This window comes from Dendrobates tinctorius, unplaced genomic scaffold (assembly GCF_039654945.1).
Source record: "Dendrobates tinctorius isolate UK_male_01 unplaced genomic scaffold, ASM3965494v1 ptg000075l, whole genome shotgun sequence".
NCBI lineage: Eukaryota > Metazoa > Chordata > Amphibia > Anura > Dendrobatidae > Dendrobates > Dendrobates tinctorius.
In genome coordinates this window covers 19,470,001-19,484,751 of record NW_027361743.1, presented here as the reverse complement: position 1 = coordinate 19,484,751, position 14,751 = coordinate 19,470,001, and the positions used below count along the sequence as shown (strand labels likewise).

At 42.6% G+C, this 14,751-nt stretch overlaps 1 protein-coding gene across 1 annotated transcript in view; it reads right to left on the bottom strand.

Moving 5' to 3' along the window:
* Nucleotides 1-14,751, bottom strand: part of XPO4 (exportin 4) — a 175,300-nt gene that overhangs the window by 17,924 nt on the left and 142,625 nt on the right. The window contains exons 8-13 of the mRNA XM_073583047.1: nt 14,748-14,751; nt 14,446-14,620; nt 10,258-10,434; nt 6,290-6,432; nt 4,621-4,766; nt 3,283-3,460 (exon numbers count right to left, since the gene is read on the bottom strand). The exon at nt 14,748-14,751 is cut by the window's right edge and continues 154 nt beyond it. Of these exons, the coding sequence (XP_073439148.1) occupies nt 3,283-3,460; nt 4,621-4,766; nt 6,290-6,432; nt 10,258-10,434; nt 14,446-14,620; nt 14,748-14,751 (823 nt within the window). The remainder of the gene's footprint in view (nt 1-3,282; nt 3,461-4,620; nt 4,767-6,289; nt 6,433-10,257; nt 10,435-14,445; nt 14,621-14,747) is intronic.

The window sequence follows — 14,751 nt, the reverse complement described above, 5'->3', positions numbered from 1 at the left end:
GATGCCAAGAAGAATGAGCAGAATATTAAAATAATACCGTAATAGAAATATTTGTCCTGTGGAAAGGTTCTTCCACCTGAGCTGCGGGTCTCTGCAGCTCCTCCAGAGTGACCTTGGGCATCTTGGCTGCTTCCCTAATTGGTTCTCTCCTTACTTGGGATGGCAGTTTAGGTGGACAGTCATGTCTTGGTAGGTTTGCAGTTGGGCCATACTACTTTAATTTTAGGATGATGGATTGAATAGTGCTCTGCGAGATGTTCAGAGCTTGGGCTATTGTTTTTAACCTTGCTTTACTCTTTGCCACAACTTTATCCTTGACATGTCTGGTGTGTTCCTTTGTTTTCATGATGCAATTTGATCCCTAATGTTTTCACGCAAACCTCTGAGGCCTTCACAGAGCAGCTGAAGTTATGCTGAGAATGAATTACGCACAGGTGGACTCAATTTACAAAATAAGTGCCTTTTGGAGAGAATTGGTCACTAAAGATTTTATTTAGGGGCAATAATCTATAATCTTTATTTTTTATATAGCGCTAATATATTCCGCAGCGCTTTACAGTTTGCACACATTTTCATCACTGTCCCCGATGGGGCTCACAATCTAAATTCCCTATCAGTATGTCTTTGGAGTGTGGGAGGAAACCGGAGTACCCGGAGGAAACCCACGCAAACACGGGGAGAACATACAAACTCCTTGCAGATGTTGCCCTTGGTGGGATTCGAACCTGCAAGGCTGCAGCGCTAACCACTGAGCCACCGTGCTCAGGGCAATAGACAACAGGCACCTGAATACAAATGCAGGTCACAATTTTCAGATTTATATTTTTAAAATAATTAGTAAATCGTTTTTTATTTTCCTTTTCACTTCACGTATACTTGCTACGTATACTTTTGCTATCACACATCATTTTTTATTTTCCTTTTCACTTTATGTATACTTGCTACTTGGCGTATCACACAAAATCCCGATAAAACGATAAAATATATTTAAGCTAGTAAGTGTAACACCCAAATTCTGATGCAAGTTTTCTTGAAACGATATATAAAGTGCTCTCAGTGAGAGAAACAAAATAGGAATCTTGTGAGTGTGATACCTTTTAATGGCTAACAAACAATAGAGAATGATGTTAATAATAATAATATAATAATAATAATAATAATAATAATAATAATAATAATAATAATAATAAATTTTATTTTTATAGCGCCGACATATTCCGCAGCACTTTACATTTCAGAGGGGATTTGTACAGACAATAGACATTACAGCATAACAATAATCACATACAGTAGATTATAACAAATACCAAGAGGAGTGAGGGCCCTGCTCGCAAGCTTACAGTCTATGAGGAAAGAGGTAGACACGAAAGGTGGGTGGTAACAGTTGCCCTGATTGTATGGACCAGCCATAATGTTAAGTGTGTAACAGTACAGACACAGAGGGCTAATGGATGCATAAAGCATGTGGGAACATGATGCTGGGAACCTGGTTATGGTAAAATTTTTGGCTCTGCCACACAGGGATAGGTTAGGTTAATGTGTTGAGGCGATAGGCCAGTCTGAATAAATGCGTTTTCAGGACACGCTTAAAATTGTGGGGACTGGGGACTAATCGTATTGACCTGGGAAGTGCATTCCAAAGAATTGGCGCGGCACGTGTAAAGTCTTGGAGACGGGAGTGGGAGGTTCTGACTATTGAGGATACTAACCTCAGGTCATCAGCAGAACGGAGGGCGCGGGTAGGGTGGTATACTGAAACAAGGGAGGAGATGTAGGGTGGTGCTGAGCCATGGAGGGCTTTGTGGGTGAGGGTAATAAGTTTATACTGAATTCTGGAGTGGATGGGTAGCCAGTGTAATGACTGGCACAAGGTAGAGGCATCGGTGTAACGATTGGTGAGGAATATGATCCTGGCTGCAGCATTCAAGACAGATTGGAGAGGGGAGAGTTTTGTAAGAGGGAGACCGATTAGAAGAGAGTTACAATAGTCGAGACGAGAATGAATAAGAGAAACAGTAAGAGTTTTTGCAGAGTCAAAAGTAAGAAAAGGTCGAATTCTAGAAATGTTTTTGAGGTGCAGATGACAAGAGCGAGCCAGTGATCGAATGTGGGGGGCAAAGGAAAGCTCGGAATCAAGTATGACCCCAAGACAGCGGGCATGTTGCTGGGGAGTAATAGTGGAACCACAGACGGAAATGGCAATGTCGGGTGTAGGTACATTAGTAGCGGGAGGAAACACAAGGAGTTCAGTCTTTGACAGGTTCAGTTTCAGATATAGTGAGGACATGATATTAGACACAGCGTTTAGACAATCGCCAGTGTTTTCTAGAAAGGCTGGCGTGATGTCAGGAGAAGAAGCGTATAATTGGGTGTCATCAGCATAGAGATGGTACTGGAAACCAAATCTACTGATTGTTTGACCAATAGGGGCAGTGTACAAGGAGAAGAGGAGGGGGCCTAGAACCGATCCTTGAGGAACCCCAACAGTAAGAGGAAGGTGAGAGGAGGAGGAACCGGCAAAAGAAACAGTAAAGGAGCGGTCGGAGAGATAGGAGGAGAACCAGGAGAGAACGGTGTCCTTGAGGCCAATGGAACGGAGCATAGTGAGGAGGAGCTGATGATCCACAGTGTCGAATGCTGCAGAGAGATCCAAGAGAATTAGCATGGAGTAATGACCATTTGATTTAGCTGTTAGCAGAAATATTTGAATATTTGAAGAAATATTTTGTTATATCAGCCTGATGAAGAGACGCAAGTTGTCTCGAAAGCTTGCTTTGTAACATCATTCTCTAGCCATTAAAAGGTATCACACTCACAAGATTCCTATTTTGTTTCTCTCACCGAGAGCACTTTATATATTTTTTTCTACTGGCTAACACGGTACCAAACCACTTTTTTCGTTTTTCTTGAAACGATAGCTGCACTTTAGAGAATGTCTTATCATTTAAAGGGTTATCCAGGCAAAATTAAAGATTCAATGGAGACTTTAAACAGGAAAAAAAATACACTACAGAAGGAGGAGACGTCACGTTTCCACCAGCAGCAAGACTGCTGCAGCCAATCACAGGACGGAAAGGGGACTTCCGCAGAGCGTCAATGAAGTTTTTCGGATGATGTAATGCCAAACTCAATGACAGCTGATTGGTTGGGGTGCTAGGTGTTGCACCCCAACCAATCTCATATTGATAAAATTTTCTAAGGACTGCTCGTCAATATTTGATGCCTGGGTAAACATTTTTGTTTAAAAAAATAAATACATTTCCTGAACAATTCCGGACTGACCTGATAACGGAATCCGTCCTGTTACACCCAGGTATAGAAGATGCTTTCTCCCCAGGAGATCCCAGGATCTGCAGTGTCGTATTGATGTCCACCTCGGTTGATTGTTTAATTGAATATTCCATTATTTCTGGAGGTATTAATGGAGTCTCACCCTGAGCATCATCAGCCAAGAGGTAGCCTGCAGCGACAGATGTAAGGTTAATGTGAGCACTTCTCTTATCTGCCGCCATTTAGTCTCCAACTCGCAATAGAGCGACTTTTGTCTATAAAAACTATGAAACCAATCTGTAAGTCAATGAGTGAAGGGTTGTAATGACACCAGCAGCTCAGTGTGATCGGGGGGCCATCGTCACAGACTGCTCCGGTGACACCGCTTGTAATGTGATACAATAGGGAAGCTGAAGTAAACTGACTTGACCTCTGCTGGGAGGTCTTCCTTGAAGATCTCAGAAGACTGACCCTGTCTGGAACCTCCTGTATAAAGTGACTGCTTCACGTTGACCCCAGAAGGAGGCTCCGATTGTGTCACACAGATTATTCCAGGACAGTTCCTAAAATGTGCAGGCTGTCAATAGAGCCAAACTCACCCCATGGCTTATACACCACGCCACGATACTACTCCACATTAAAGACTTGTGCTGCATAGCAAAAACTAGGAAAGAGATCCAACCATCAAATGAATGGATCCAATAAATATATAAGTCATAATATAAATATATATATTTTTTTTATTTTTCTAAATATACAGCTTTCTGCACATTACAATATAAGCATTGTGAATGAGATTTTACATCATCTCATGCACTCGCTGCTGAGAATATCTGCACAGAAACTGGCCAGAACTGCGGATTATATGCCAAGTTATGCTGCAGATTTTATTCTATGGGCTTATTCCTTACCTCTTATGTATCACAGGCAAATTTTGCAGCGAATTTAAGACCACGTAAGAAAATATTTCTCTTTCTAAAGGGAATCTGCCAGCTTGGAAATCATAGTGCCCTCTAAGGGCATCCTGATATAGAGAGGCTGATCAGACACATAGAGGTAGGTAAATGTCTACTATGACCAAGTATTGCAATCCCTGCGGATTCTTGGCTCAGAGTCCAATGGGACATCTTATACGTCACAGATAAGAGAGTACACAAACCGCTGTCAGTCATGACAGGACTGCCCACTGGACTTATATATCAATCTGCGAAGCTCCTCCAGCTCCACAACTTTCCTGTAAATTGCACTACATTTCCAGGTTCCCCTTAATTGAGGCCTAGGATATGTGCAAACCTTTCCATTGGTGAAGGAGCCATGCAAATAACAAGTTCATGAAGTAGCATCACTAACCTGTAACTAAAATGAGCCAGTGAATATCCTCGTACAGATCATCCAGCACCTTATTGTCTATTGACCCTGTGCCCGGTGAGGCCAATAACTGCTGCTGGTGCCTTTGTAGCTGCCCGTGAAGTCTCGTTACTCGATCCTCTAATAAGCTGAAAGACAAGTTACATATCTGATTTACCACTCTGTGCAGTCATGTTTATTTTCTACAGCCCCTGTGCATCATAGTACATAGCAGACTGCAGGATGAATAATAGGGGCACCCCTCAGTCCTCCAGGAGAACCTGTAACACGTCTCTCTTCTCCTAAACCAGCTTAGCTCATTTATAACCAGCCGAGTCTGAACTTTGGCTTGCTCAAAAATCAGCTTCAAACGTCAATCATGAAAAACAGGATAAGGGTTACAGTCTGTGCAGTCAGGTTTACTAATGGATTTGACTGCTTAAAAAGGGTCAATATATATATATATATATATATATATATATATATATATATATATATATATATATATATATATATATAGTAACCAATGGAAACCCATCCTGACAAAAAAAAAAAAAAAAGCCATACTCACAGATGGAATCCATCCTCTGCTCCATCAATGGCGCCACGGCAGTGTCCACCAGACCGGAAGTGGTGATGTCATGCCACTAGTGACCTGATTGCTGATGCTGCTGATAGGCTGCAGGGTCTAGAAGTTGCTTCCGGTCTGGTGGCGACTGTCAGGGCAGCAGAATAAGGCAGATTCTAGGGGTAAGGATTTTTTATTTTATTTCATGCATTCATCGGCATGGCTTCCCATGGGTCATTTTTATTAAAAAGTGTAATCTACATCGAGCATGTCAATGTTTTCAACTTTTTTCACTCATTGACTTGAATGAGTGGTGAAAAAAACAACGACAAAAATGCAGGTGGTAGGTTTTGCTGCGTTTCTTGTGCCAAAGCCTAATTCTATGGAATGAGAGACTTTTTTTTTTCCCCAACCCTCAACTTTATCAGCATGCACAAAAGGCAAATATAGCATGCCAAAAACACCGCAAAAAAAACCAAGTAAAAACGTGCTTTTTTCTGCAGCTTCTTTCCTGCCAAGAGATCAGGTTTTGCTGCAAAAAAAAAAAATGCTGAAAAAACAAACACCTAGTGTGAACTTACCTTAACTGTTTTTTGGATAAATTCTTAAAGGGGTTTTCCATTTTCAAGAAAAAGACCCTAAACGCTGTAATACTCCTGCAATGCCCAGCGCTGGCTCTGGACCCTTGCTCTGGCCGCAGTGTTTTGGCTGCAGGGTTACGTTGATATTGATTACAGTGGTGATAAGCGCAGAGCAGCTGTAGACGACACGAGCCCCTGAGTACAGTGAACGGCTGCGGCGGTGACAAGCTGTTGACATGACGTCAGGGCTGCAGCCAAAACACAGACACCGCAGGAGCGGCTAAAAGCCAGTGATGGAACCGGGGAGGGAGAGTGCCCGATTAGTTTCTTACAGCGTTTGGGCCACTTTACTGAAAATGGAAAACCCCCTTAAATGAATAAGTCTGTGTGTCCATTGTACATTAATGGTGTAAGAAATAAAAAATCTTTATTTGCTATACAGGTAATATTCTTGGAATTTACCATTTCTAAAAAATGGTTTCAGCAGAAGTCTACCGCTAATAAAAAGCAGAACGTCCCCTACCTCGTCAGCAGAGGTATGCAGTGATCCGCTGCTATCCTCCCCAGCATGCCCACACTGGACAGCTGGTCAGAAAATAAGTCGCGGTCATCTTCCTGAATTTCATTTATTTCTTCCTCCTCTCGAGAGGCAACTCCGTTAGCAGTCTGGGCAGCAATAAAAAAAATTAATATATTTATAACAAAATTATATTACATAAACAAAATTAAATTTATTTCCCACACAAAAATATGTAAATAAATAATACAACATTTTCCAGTATCCAAACAGAAAATCTTGGGCCACCGATCGCAACTGAAATTGTGTAATGCTTGACCTGTCCAGTGGCGGCGCTACAGTCCTATTATAGCTTTTTTTTTTTTTTTTTGCCGGAACCGCTGCTAATCGATAGGGTTTATCCTTGGGGGGGGGGGGGGGGGAGGGAGAGACTATAAGAAACCGTGCCAGTCCAAAGCAGACAGAGTCTCGGTAACATGCTGCGGACTCATTGCAGATTTCAGCTGGCTACAGTTAAAGGTAAAATCCATAAAGAAATCAGAAAAATGACGTGGTGGCAGATTTTAATATGTACGCCAATTATCGTGCAGAAATATTCAGCAGCACGTGGATGAGAGAGCTGTAAAATCTCATTGCATTGTCCAATACGGTGCTCTGCTGCAGATTTCACCTGCACTGGTGAGTCTTCTGCACGGCCGTCCGGTGGGGACTTACTCTTGTACACCCAATCTATGCCCAGTGAGGGCCGGCAGCCCCCAGGCTTGTGGAGAAGCAGTCATCAGAAGATAACTTATTGTTTAAATCTGGAAACGTGAATTTTTAAAACACTTTTGGAAAGGATTTTTTACATTATGATTATTAAAAAGAGAAAAAGTAAACTTTGTCTTTGGCTGCCGAATGGGAGCCCTGCAAACAGCCGTCTACATGCCAGCATCCACGGCTCTTGACTATCTGGCCTGGAGAGACACACATGCTTCACACCGCAACAATACAGTCATGCCAGGCTCACTAATCAATAAAGGAGCAAAGGATCATAGAATGTTGGAGTTGGAAACGACATCTCAGACAGATGTCTGTCCAGCCTCTGTTTGAAGACTTCCATTGAAGGAGAACACACCATCTCCTGTGGCAGCCTGTTCCCCTCACTGATCACACTCACTGTCGAAGAGTTTTCTCTAATATCTAATCTGTCTCTTCTCCCTTTCAGTTTCATTCCATTCCTTCTCGTGTGTCCATGTGCAAACGAGAATGCGATGCAGTTCAGCAAGAGACGGTTTGCAGGGCACCAGTCCGAATGACGCAAATTACTAATGTGGCCACTAGACTGGTGAATCGCTTTGCATTATCTCTACTAATTTACAAAACTTTTTTTTTTTCTCCAGAGGGGCTATCTCCTGGCCTATAAGACTCCATAAGCCAAAAGGTGGAGTAACATTACCCCATAAACCAAATTTCCCACGTCAGGACTGTGTAACACAATTTTTTCAAGTATTTTTTAAATCTGTACAAAAAGCAAACAGTTGCCAAATTCTACTGGCTCAAGACTCAAAAATGGCCACATATTTAATGGATGCAGGCTTGCGGCAAATGTCAGGGTATTCTCCACGAGGCTGCAATGCCATCGCTAATCACCATGATACATTATGCGAATATGAAAATTAAAGTGGGTGCGGAGCATTAGCCGGGCATCCCGAAGAAAATCTGCTACACACTTCAGCACTTCTCTCCGCACACGTCCCGGATTCCTGTCTCTCCTTAATCTAAACCACCAAACACGTCTCTTTTGGTGACATCAAAGCTGCAGCTGCCGACTACAGAGAGCTTCCTATCCATTTGTAAGCCCTGGCTACCGCTTTGAAACCAAGTCGAGCTGCGGCATGTCAGCTGTGCTTTAATTTGTTACTTTGAGCTAAATAACTTATTTGATAGAGCGAGGCTCCCCCCGTCCTATAGAGAGGACACTTGTTACTCCAATTGCATTAGCATTTTGCCCTTAGCAACCTATATATGTGGATTAACTGAGCGACATGCCTGTAACAAAGTACAGAGTTTTCTGAGGATTGTCCGCTCTAGTGTCAGGGTGAAGAGTTGAAAAGGAATCAGAGGACATGGTGTACTAGTCACAACGCAGCTCCCTACTGACGAGTCATTACAGATACAGTAGATTCATCCAGGCTTGGACTGGCCCACTGGAGAACAGTACAATCCTCCGGTGGGCCACCACACTCTTAGGGTACCGTTACACTTAGCGATGCACCAGCGATCCCGACAACGATATGGATCGCTGGTGCATCGCTAAGTGGTCGCTAGTGAGCTGCCACACAGGCAGATCTCACCAGCGACATCGCTGGGGTCGGGGGTCGCTACTTACCTGTCAGACGCGGCGATCCTGACGTCCTCCCGCCCGCGTCCACGCGTCGCTCGTCGGTGCCACAGGAAGCCCAGCAGGAAGCGCCTGACAAGAAATGATCCAGGACCTTCTCGCGCGACAAGCGATAATCAGCGGGGGAGCCGGTCGGAGGTAAGTATCACATGTAGCAATATCGCTGCTACGACACAAAATCGGTGACTTTACAGCGATATCGCTATGTGTAACGGGGGCTTTAGATGAGCAGTACTTGGCACAATATACTTGAATCACTATGTACAGACAAAGGCGGCATCTTATTCATTTAGCAAGTTCATTGTTATATAAACTTGTGATTGAGGATAATGTCACATTTACATGTAGATAAAAACTGGGGCCCTGGAGTTGGTTACTGGTGGGCCCTTGGCGTCCCAGTCCGACACTGGATGCATCAAGCATCACACGAACTCTGCACCCACCGACAACCATGTTAATAGGACATAATAATAATGATGAGCTAAATGGAGAACGTGCAGTGTTGTATCAAAGGGCGATGGAGAAAAAAAAAATCCAAACTGTTAAAAAAAAAAAAAAAAAAAAAAATCATTTAAGTGACTAAATCAACAGATCCTCCTGAAAATTTTCCCTAAAAAGAGAAGTATGCATAATCACTTCAAAGGAGCAGTGACTTAATTTTTTAGCTCCAAATGTTGGTAAAAAGACTAAAAGTAGGAAATTATTTTTTTTTCCCATTTAGAGCGCATTAAAATTTTGCATCGTTTGACTTTTACAGTCTCTTTGTTTCCAAGCACTTTCTACTTTTAAGTGGTCTATGGTCAGAAATCAGAAAAAATAAGACAGATAAAAGAGTTTCAACCTCTGCCAGAATGAAATCACTGACAGAGAAGGGCTCCTTCCATGTAGCTAGCAGAGGCAACGTTATCTCTGCAGCACGGTGGAGGCACAGGGGGACTGGAGCGGTTGGGATTCACCTATCCACCCATATTCAGAGTGGTGCGAGAAGGCTCTAAACACAGAGAATGCTCCTTGCCTAGGTTACAGGCCGCTCACCTAGGTAACAAATTGTACACTATTAATTAAAAGTCCTTCCATTTCGGAGAATATTTTTAGTAAGCGTTAAGTTGCAAAGTTGTTTGTTTCTACAAACAATTTGTAATTTTACCGATTACTGAATTTTTAGACAATGTAGCTGAAGATTTCTCATTCAGGGTTAGATCAGACATGGCGAAATTAGAACGCATTTTTCAACAGATATATGGCAAAGACAGGTGTGCGGCTTATGGATTCGACCCTTTGTAAAACCGGATGCACCTGCACTGTTCTTTAATTGGTTGAGTGTGAAAACCACTTCAGGAACCGCTCCTTTTCGTTTTGGAGAAACTTTTATTTTTCCGAAATATATTTGAAAAAAAGAAGAAAAAAAAAAAAAAGTTTTGGAATATTTATTTTTCCTTGGGGTTTTAATTTGCAAAGTTTTTGAGCAGAATTAATCAGCGTCTGCTTTAATATGTATGTGTGTTTTTGAAGAAGTTTTAGAGGATTTCTTTAACGTTTGCCAATCTGAACAATGGGAAGATTAACTTTAACAAAAAAGAAAAACACTCACCAAGTTCCGGGTGCCATCTGGAGCAGCTAAATGGCACTGGATGTAGGAGTTGAACACCTGGACGGCATGCTGGGTGAAGAAGCCTTTATGGAAATGTTTATCATCTTGCACTAACGTGAGCCAGGATTCCAGCAGCTTATCATAGGCTTCCATATACACCATGTCATCTTTGTCAAGCTGCACGTAAAAGACAGAGAGAGAAGGAAAAAAAAGTTAAAATTGTCATATAAATTACCTTTAAATATAAAATTATAGTGTAAAGTTTTCTTATACTAGCTATTCTTTAATCAACTTGAACAATGAATCGGGTGAATCCCGGACCTATGGGCCAAACCTAAAGGAACAAGAGTATACACTTACTAAGCTGCGGCAACCTTACATTGTGGACTGTGTATATAAACATAAGGGTGTCGTATCATAGCCGCTAAATCCTTTATGCTTGCCGTATAATCTCCACAGTCTAGACGACCCAGTTCAAAGCTGCTGTGACTTGGTCAGGAGATCATATAGCAGGACTGCTGGAGAGCCGGCAGCTGGAGAGAACTGTCAAAGCCGGGAGCGCTCCACGCATGACTTGTTTTCATGCTGTGTATGAAGGTTTTAAAAAAGGGATTCGCCGCAATAGCCATTTCTGATCAGATTAATGCGAGGGCTACATTGTCCAGACACGTTCCATGGGTAAGACACTATGCTTTTTGTGGAAAACAAGTGGCCTTTTGGATAACCCCGATATCCCCTTAGAAAAAAAACATACGATTAATGTAACATATGATATGAATACAATTCCTGCATGTCCGGTCTATCAATCCATATGCAAAATGCATCTTCAGAGAGGTAGAGGACTTGTACTCAGGGTCATGATGAGGAGCACGCAGGAGAGACACCTACCTAGAGCGCTGCCTCCCCGCGAAGGTGCACTTCGGGGGGGGGGGGGGGGGGGGGCGAAATGCCATGGGTGAATGTCTGCGGCCACCCAGCATCTTCGTCCAGCCGCAGACATTCAGCACAGTGACGGTCGGTGCGCAGGCACGGAGGTGAGCGATGTCAATCACACACACCGCTCACCCGTCTGTCTTGTGCCCCAGCCAAACCAGACATTTACAGAAATGTGTTTCAGGGTATATATCCCTCATCAGTGCAACGCAAGAGGCCCGACTTGGATGCATGAAAGGCCTCTGACAGGAGTTAAGGGGTAACATCCTCTCGTTGTAGAAAGTGCCAAGCTGACATAAGGAGAAGCCACGGAAACAACTCATGAGAGAGAGAGAGAAATTATTTTTGGACCTTGTTCAAAGCTGCCGATCTTTAACACTCTAACACTTTCTCACCACATCGTACACCGGCTGAAGCATCTGAAGTTTCAAGAGGATGCTGATAAGCTATACTCAAACCAAAATGAAAAATAAAAAAAATATCATAATGTGTCGGAACATCACCTTGTTTAAAGCCTGAATGCACATCTACAATATAGATCTATACTCTATAGATCTCCTCCTCCTGCAGTGTGATCCTCTGGATTGCTGGACAGTCAATCACATGGACCTATACAAGTGTAGTGCCTCAAGGCATTCAATGGCATATGCAAATTATACCGCCAAGACCAATTTATTTTCCCCACTCTCATAATCATCTTTTGACTTGTTTGCTCCTCTGTCAAAGTCTGAATTATTGGATATACGCTAATTTTCTTATTAGGAAAAAATAAAACAAATCATGACCAGTAGGGAAAATTAAGGCTGTGTTCACACGAAGCAGTCACTGTGAGGCAGAAAACCGCTGTTTGCCTGAAAGATTAAGTGTATGTGCAGGGGCACCATGGAAAGATCGCTATGGTACAGGCCTGTTGTAGTTTTCAGCTGCAGTGTGAACTCGGCCTTATGGTGAAGTTAAGAGAAATTAATCTCATGTCTACGACTGGGCTGAAGCTAGGTAAACAAAATCACTGAAAAACACGTAACGAAGATGTATCCCATTAGAATATTGCAACCCTCCATTTTACAGTGGCTTGCGAAATAATTCACCCCCTCTGCATTCATTTGTGTTTTGCTACCTCAACCAGGAATTTCACTTTTTGTGTGCATAACTATTCACCCCCTAAAGTCAGTACTTTGTAGAGCCTCCTTTTGCAGCAATTACAGCTGCAAATCGCTTTAGACACGTCTCAATGACCTTTCCACATCTTGCCAATTTGATTTTTTCCCATTACTGAATGCAAAACTGCTCCAGTTCCTTAAATTAGATGGTTTCCTCAGATGAACAGCAATCTTCAGGTCTGAACACAGATTCTAAATTGGATTAAAGGTCTGAGCTTTCACTACACCACTCAAAAACATTGACAGGTTTCCCCTAAAACCATTCGAGCGTTGCTTTAGCAGTATGCTTTGGGTCTTGTTGGAAGGAGAACCTCCGTTCCAGTCTGAAAATCACTGACAAACAGGATTTGCTCAAGAATATCACCATATTTCGCATCATCCATCTTCCCATCGACTCGGACCATTTTCCTATCCCTGCTGCTGAAAAACATCCCCACAGCACGATGCTGTCACTACCATGTTTCACTGTGGGGATGGTGTTCTTGATGTGGTGACTTTGGTGGCCAAAAAGTTCAAATTTGGTCTCCTCTGAACAGAGCACTTTTCTCCATACATTTGGTGAGTCTCACATGTCGTTTGGAAAACTTAAAAGGAGCCTCACAGTTTTTGTGTATAAGTAAAGGCTTTTTTTCTGCACACATACTTCCATAAAACCCATCTCTATGGCGTGTACGGCTTATTGTGGTCGTATGAACAGACACTCCAGTCTGGGCTTGGGAACTCTGCAGCTCCTTCAGGGTTACCTTTGGATTCTGTGCAGCCTCTCTATTTAATGCCTACCTTGCCCGGCCTGAGAGTTTTGGTGGGCGTCCCTCTTTTGGCAGGCTTGTTGGGGTACCATGTCCTTTCCATTTGATGATAATGGATTTGATGGTGCTCCGGGAGATCATCAGAGATTGGGATGGAGATATATATATATATATATATATATATATATATATATATATATATATATATATATATATATTTATTTATTTTTAGAACCCAACCCTGACTTGTTCTTCTCAACAACTTTGTCCCTGTCTTGTTTGGATGGATGTCACCTTGGTCTTCGTGGTGTTTGGTTAGTGGTGCCGCCTCTGTGGCCTTTCAGAAAAAAGTGTATCTACTGACAGCCCTTGTGACACTTAGATTGCACACAGGGGAACTCCCTCTCACTAAGCATGTGACTTATGAACATAATTACTTGCACCAGAAATTTTTAGGGGCTTCATAACAAAAGGGGTGAATACAGATGTGCATGCCAATTTATAGCCATTTCAGCCTATAAATGTAATGTATGCCTATATTTTTCTTACTTCACCAACAGGTGTGTGTATATATATATTACAGACACACACAAACTTTTTTACCTATTTTGTTACATAAAAACAATAAAACCTGTGTTTTTAAATATTTTTGTAATCTGATCTGTGTGACGCCATGTCCAAAAGACGACATCAATAATGATGGCCATACTGTGCGTGATCGTGCTGCTTTTTGGCAAAACCAGCTGACCATGTAATGTGGGTGGAGACAACTTTTAACTGAAAGCAGAAGCTTAGGAAAAAAGGATTGGGCATGTTGGGTACTGATATGCCTGATCCTTTTCTTCACCTTGGAGAGGAGTGTTAAAAAGGGACTATCAGCACAGAATGACAGTTCAAATGAAGCACACAATCTCTGTGCACCCATGGCGGGGGTCAAACATTTCCGTGCACCTTCCCACCATCTCTTCCCCCTTTTCTTTGATTGACAGCTCTGGCAATATAGAGGCAGAGAAGGAGGAATTCGATGGAAAACAAGTTGGTAGGAAGGTGCACTTAAATGTTTGGCCACCCCAAGGGTGCAACGAGTGCCTATACTTAGCCCAGAATGACTGTTCAAACCAAATCCCTTTAATCAGAGGTGTCTTATGCCACCTATCCTAAGCGCATATGGGTATCATGTAATGGAGAATAATGTCCTAACCACGCAGGAATAGGTATGTCTTCTCACAAATACAACCCCTATCACCGCCCTCCCCACTACAATGCCCCTGGTTCACCCAGACTTCAGTGCCGTTCTACAGCCGGATGAAACGTTCCCTCGAGGAGTAACGAGCGCCGTTACTTACTATTTCCTCCAGGGCCGCACTTCTTCCAAAGGAACACGTGAGGTGTGTGAGGCAGTTCACAAAAGATGAGAACAGGTCGTTAGGAATGGCAGTCAGTATATTGCGCGGAAAAATGGTGATTAAGTTACTGATTATATTGGAAATTCCCACCGCTTCCGAATCTTCTATTTCTATCCTGAACAGAAAAGAAACAAGATTAAAAAAAAAGAAAAAAAAAAAAAGAAAGCAAAGATAAAACTCTGGAATAAGTCACCCGTGATGACGGAAATAGCGGCACTGCTCCGAACAGGACCCATACGCACCCAT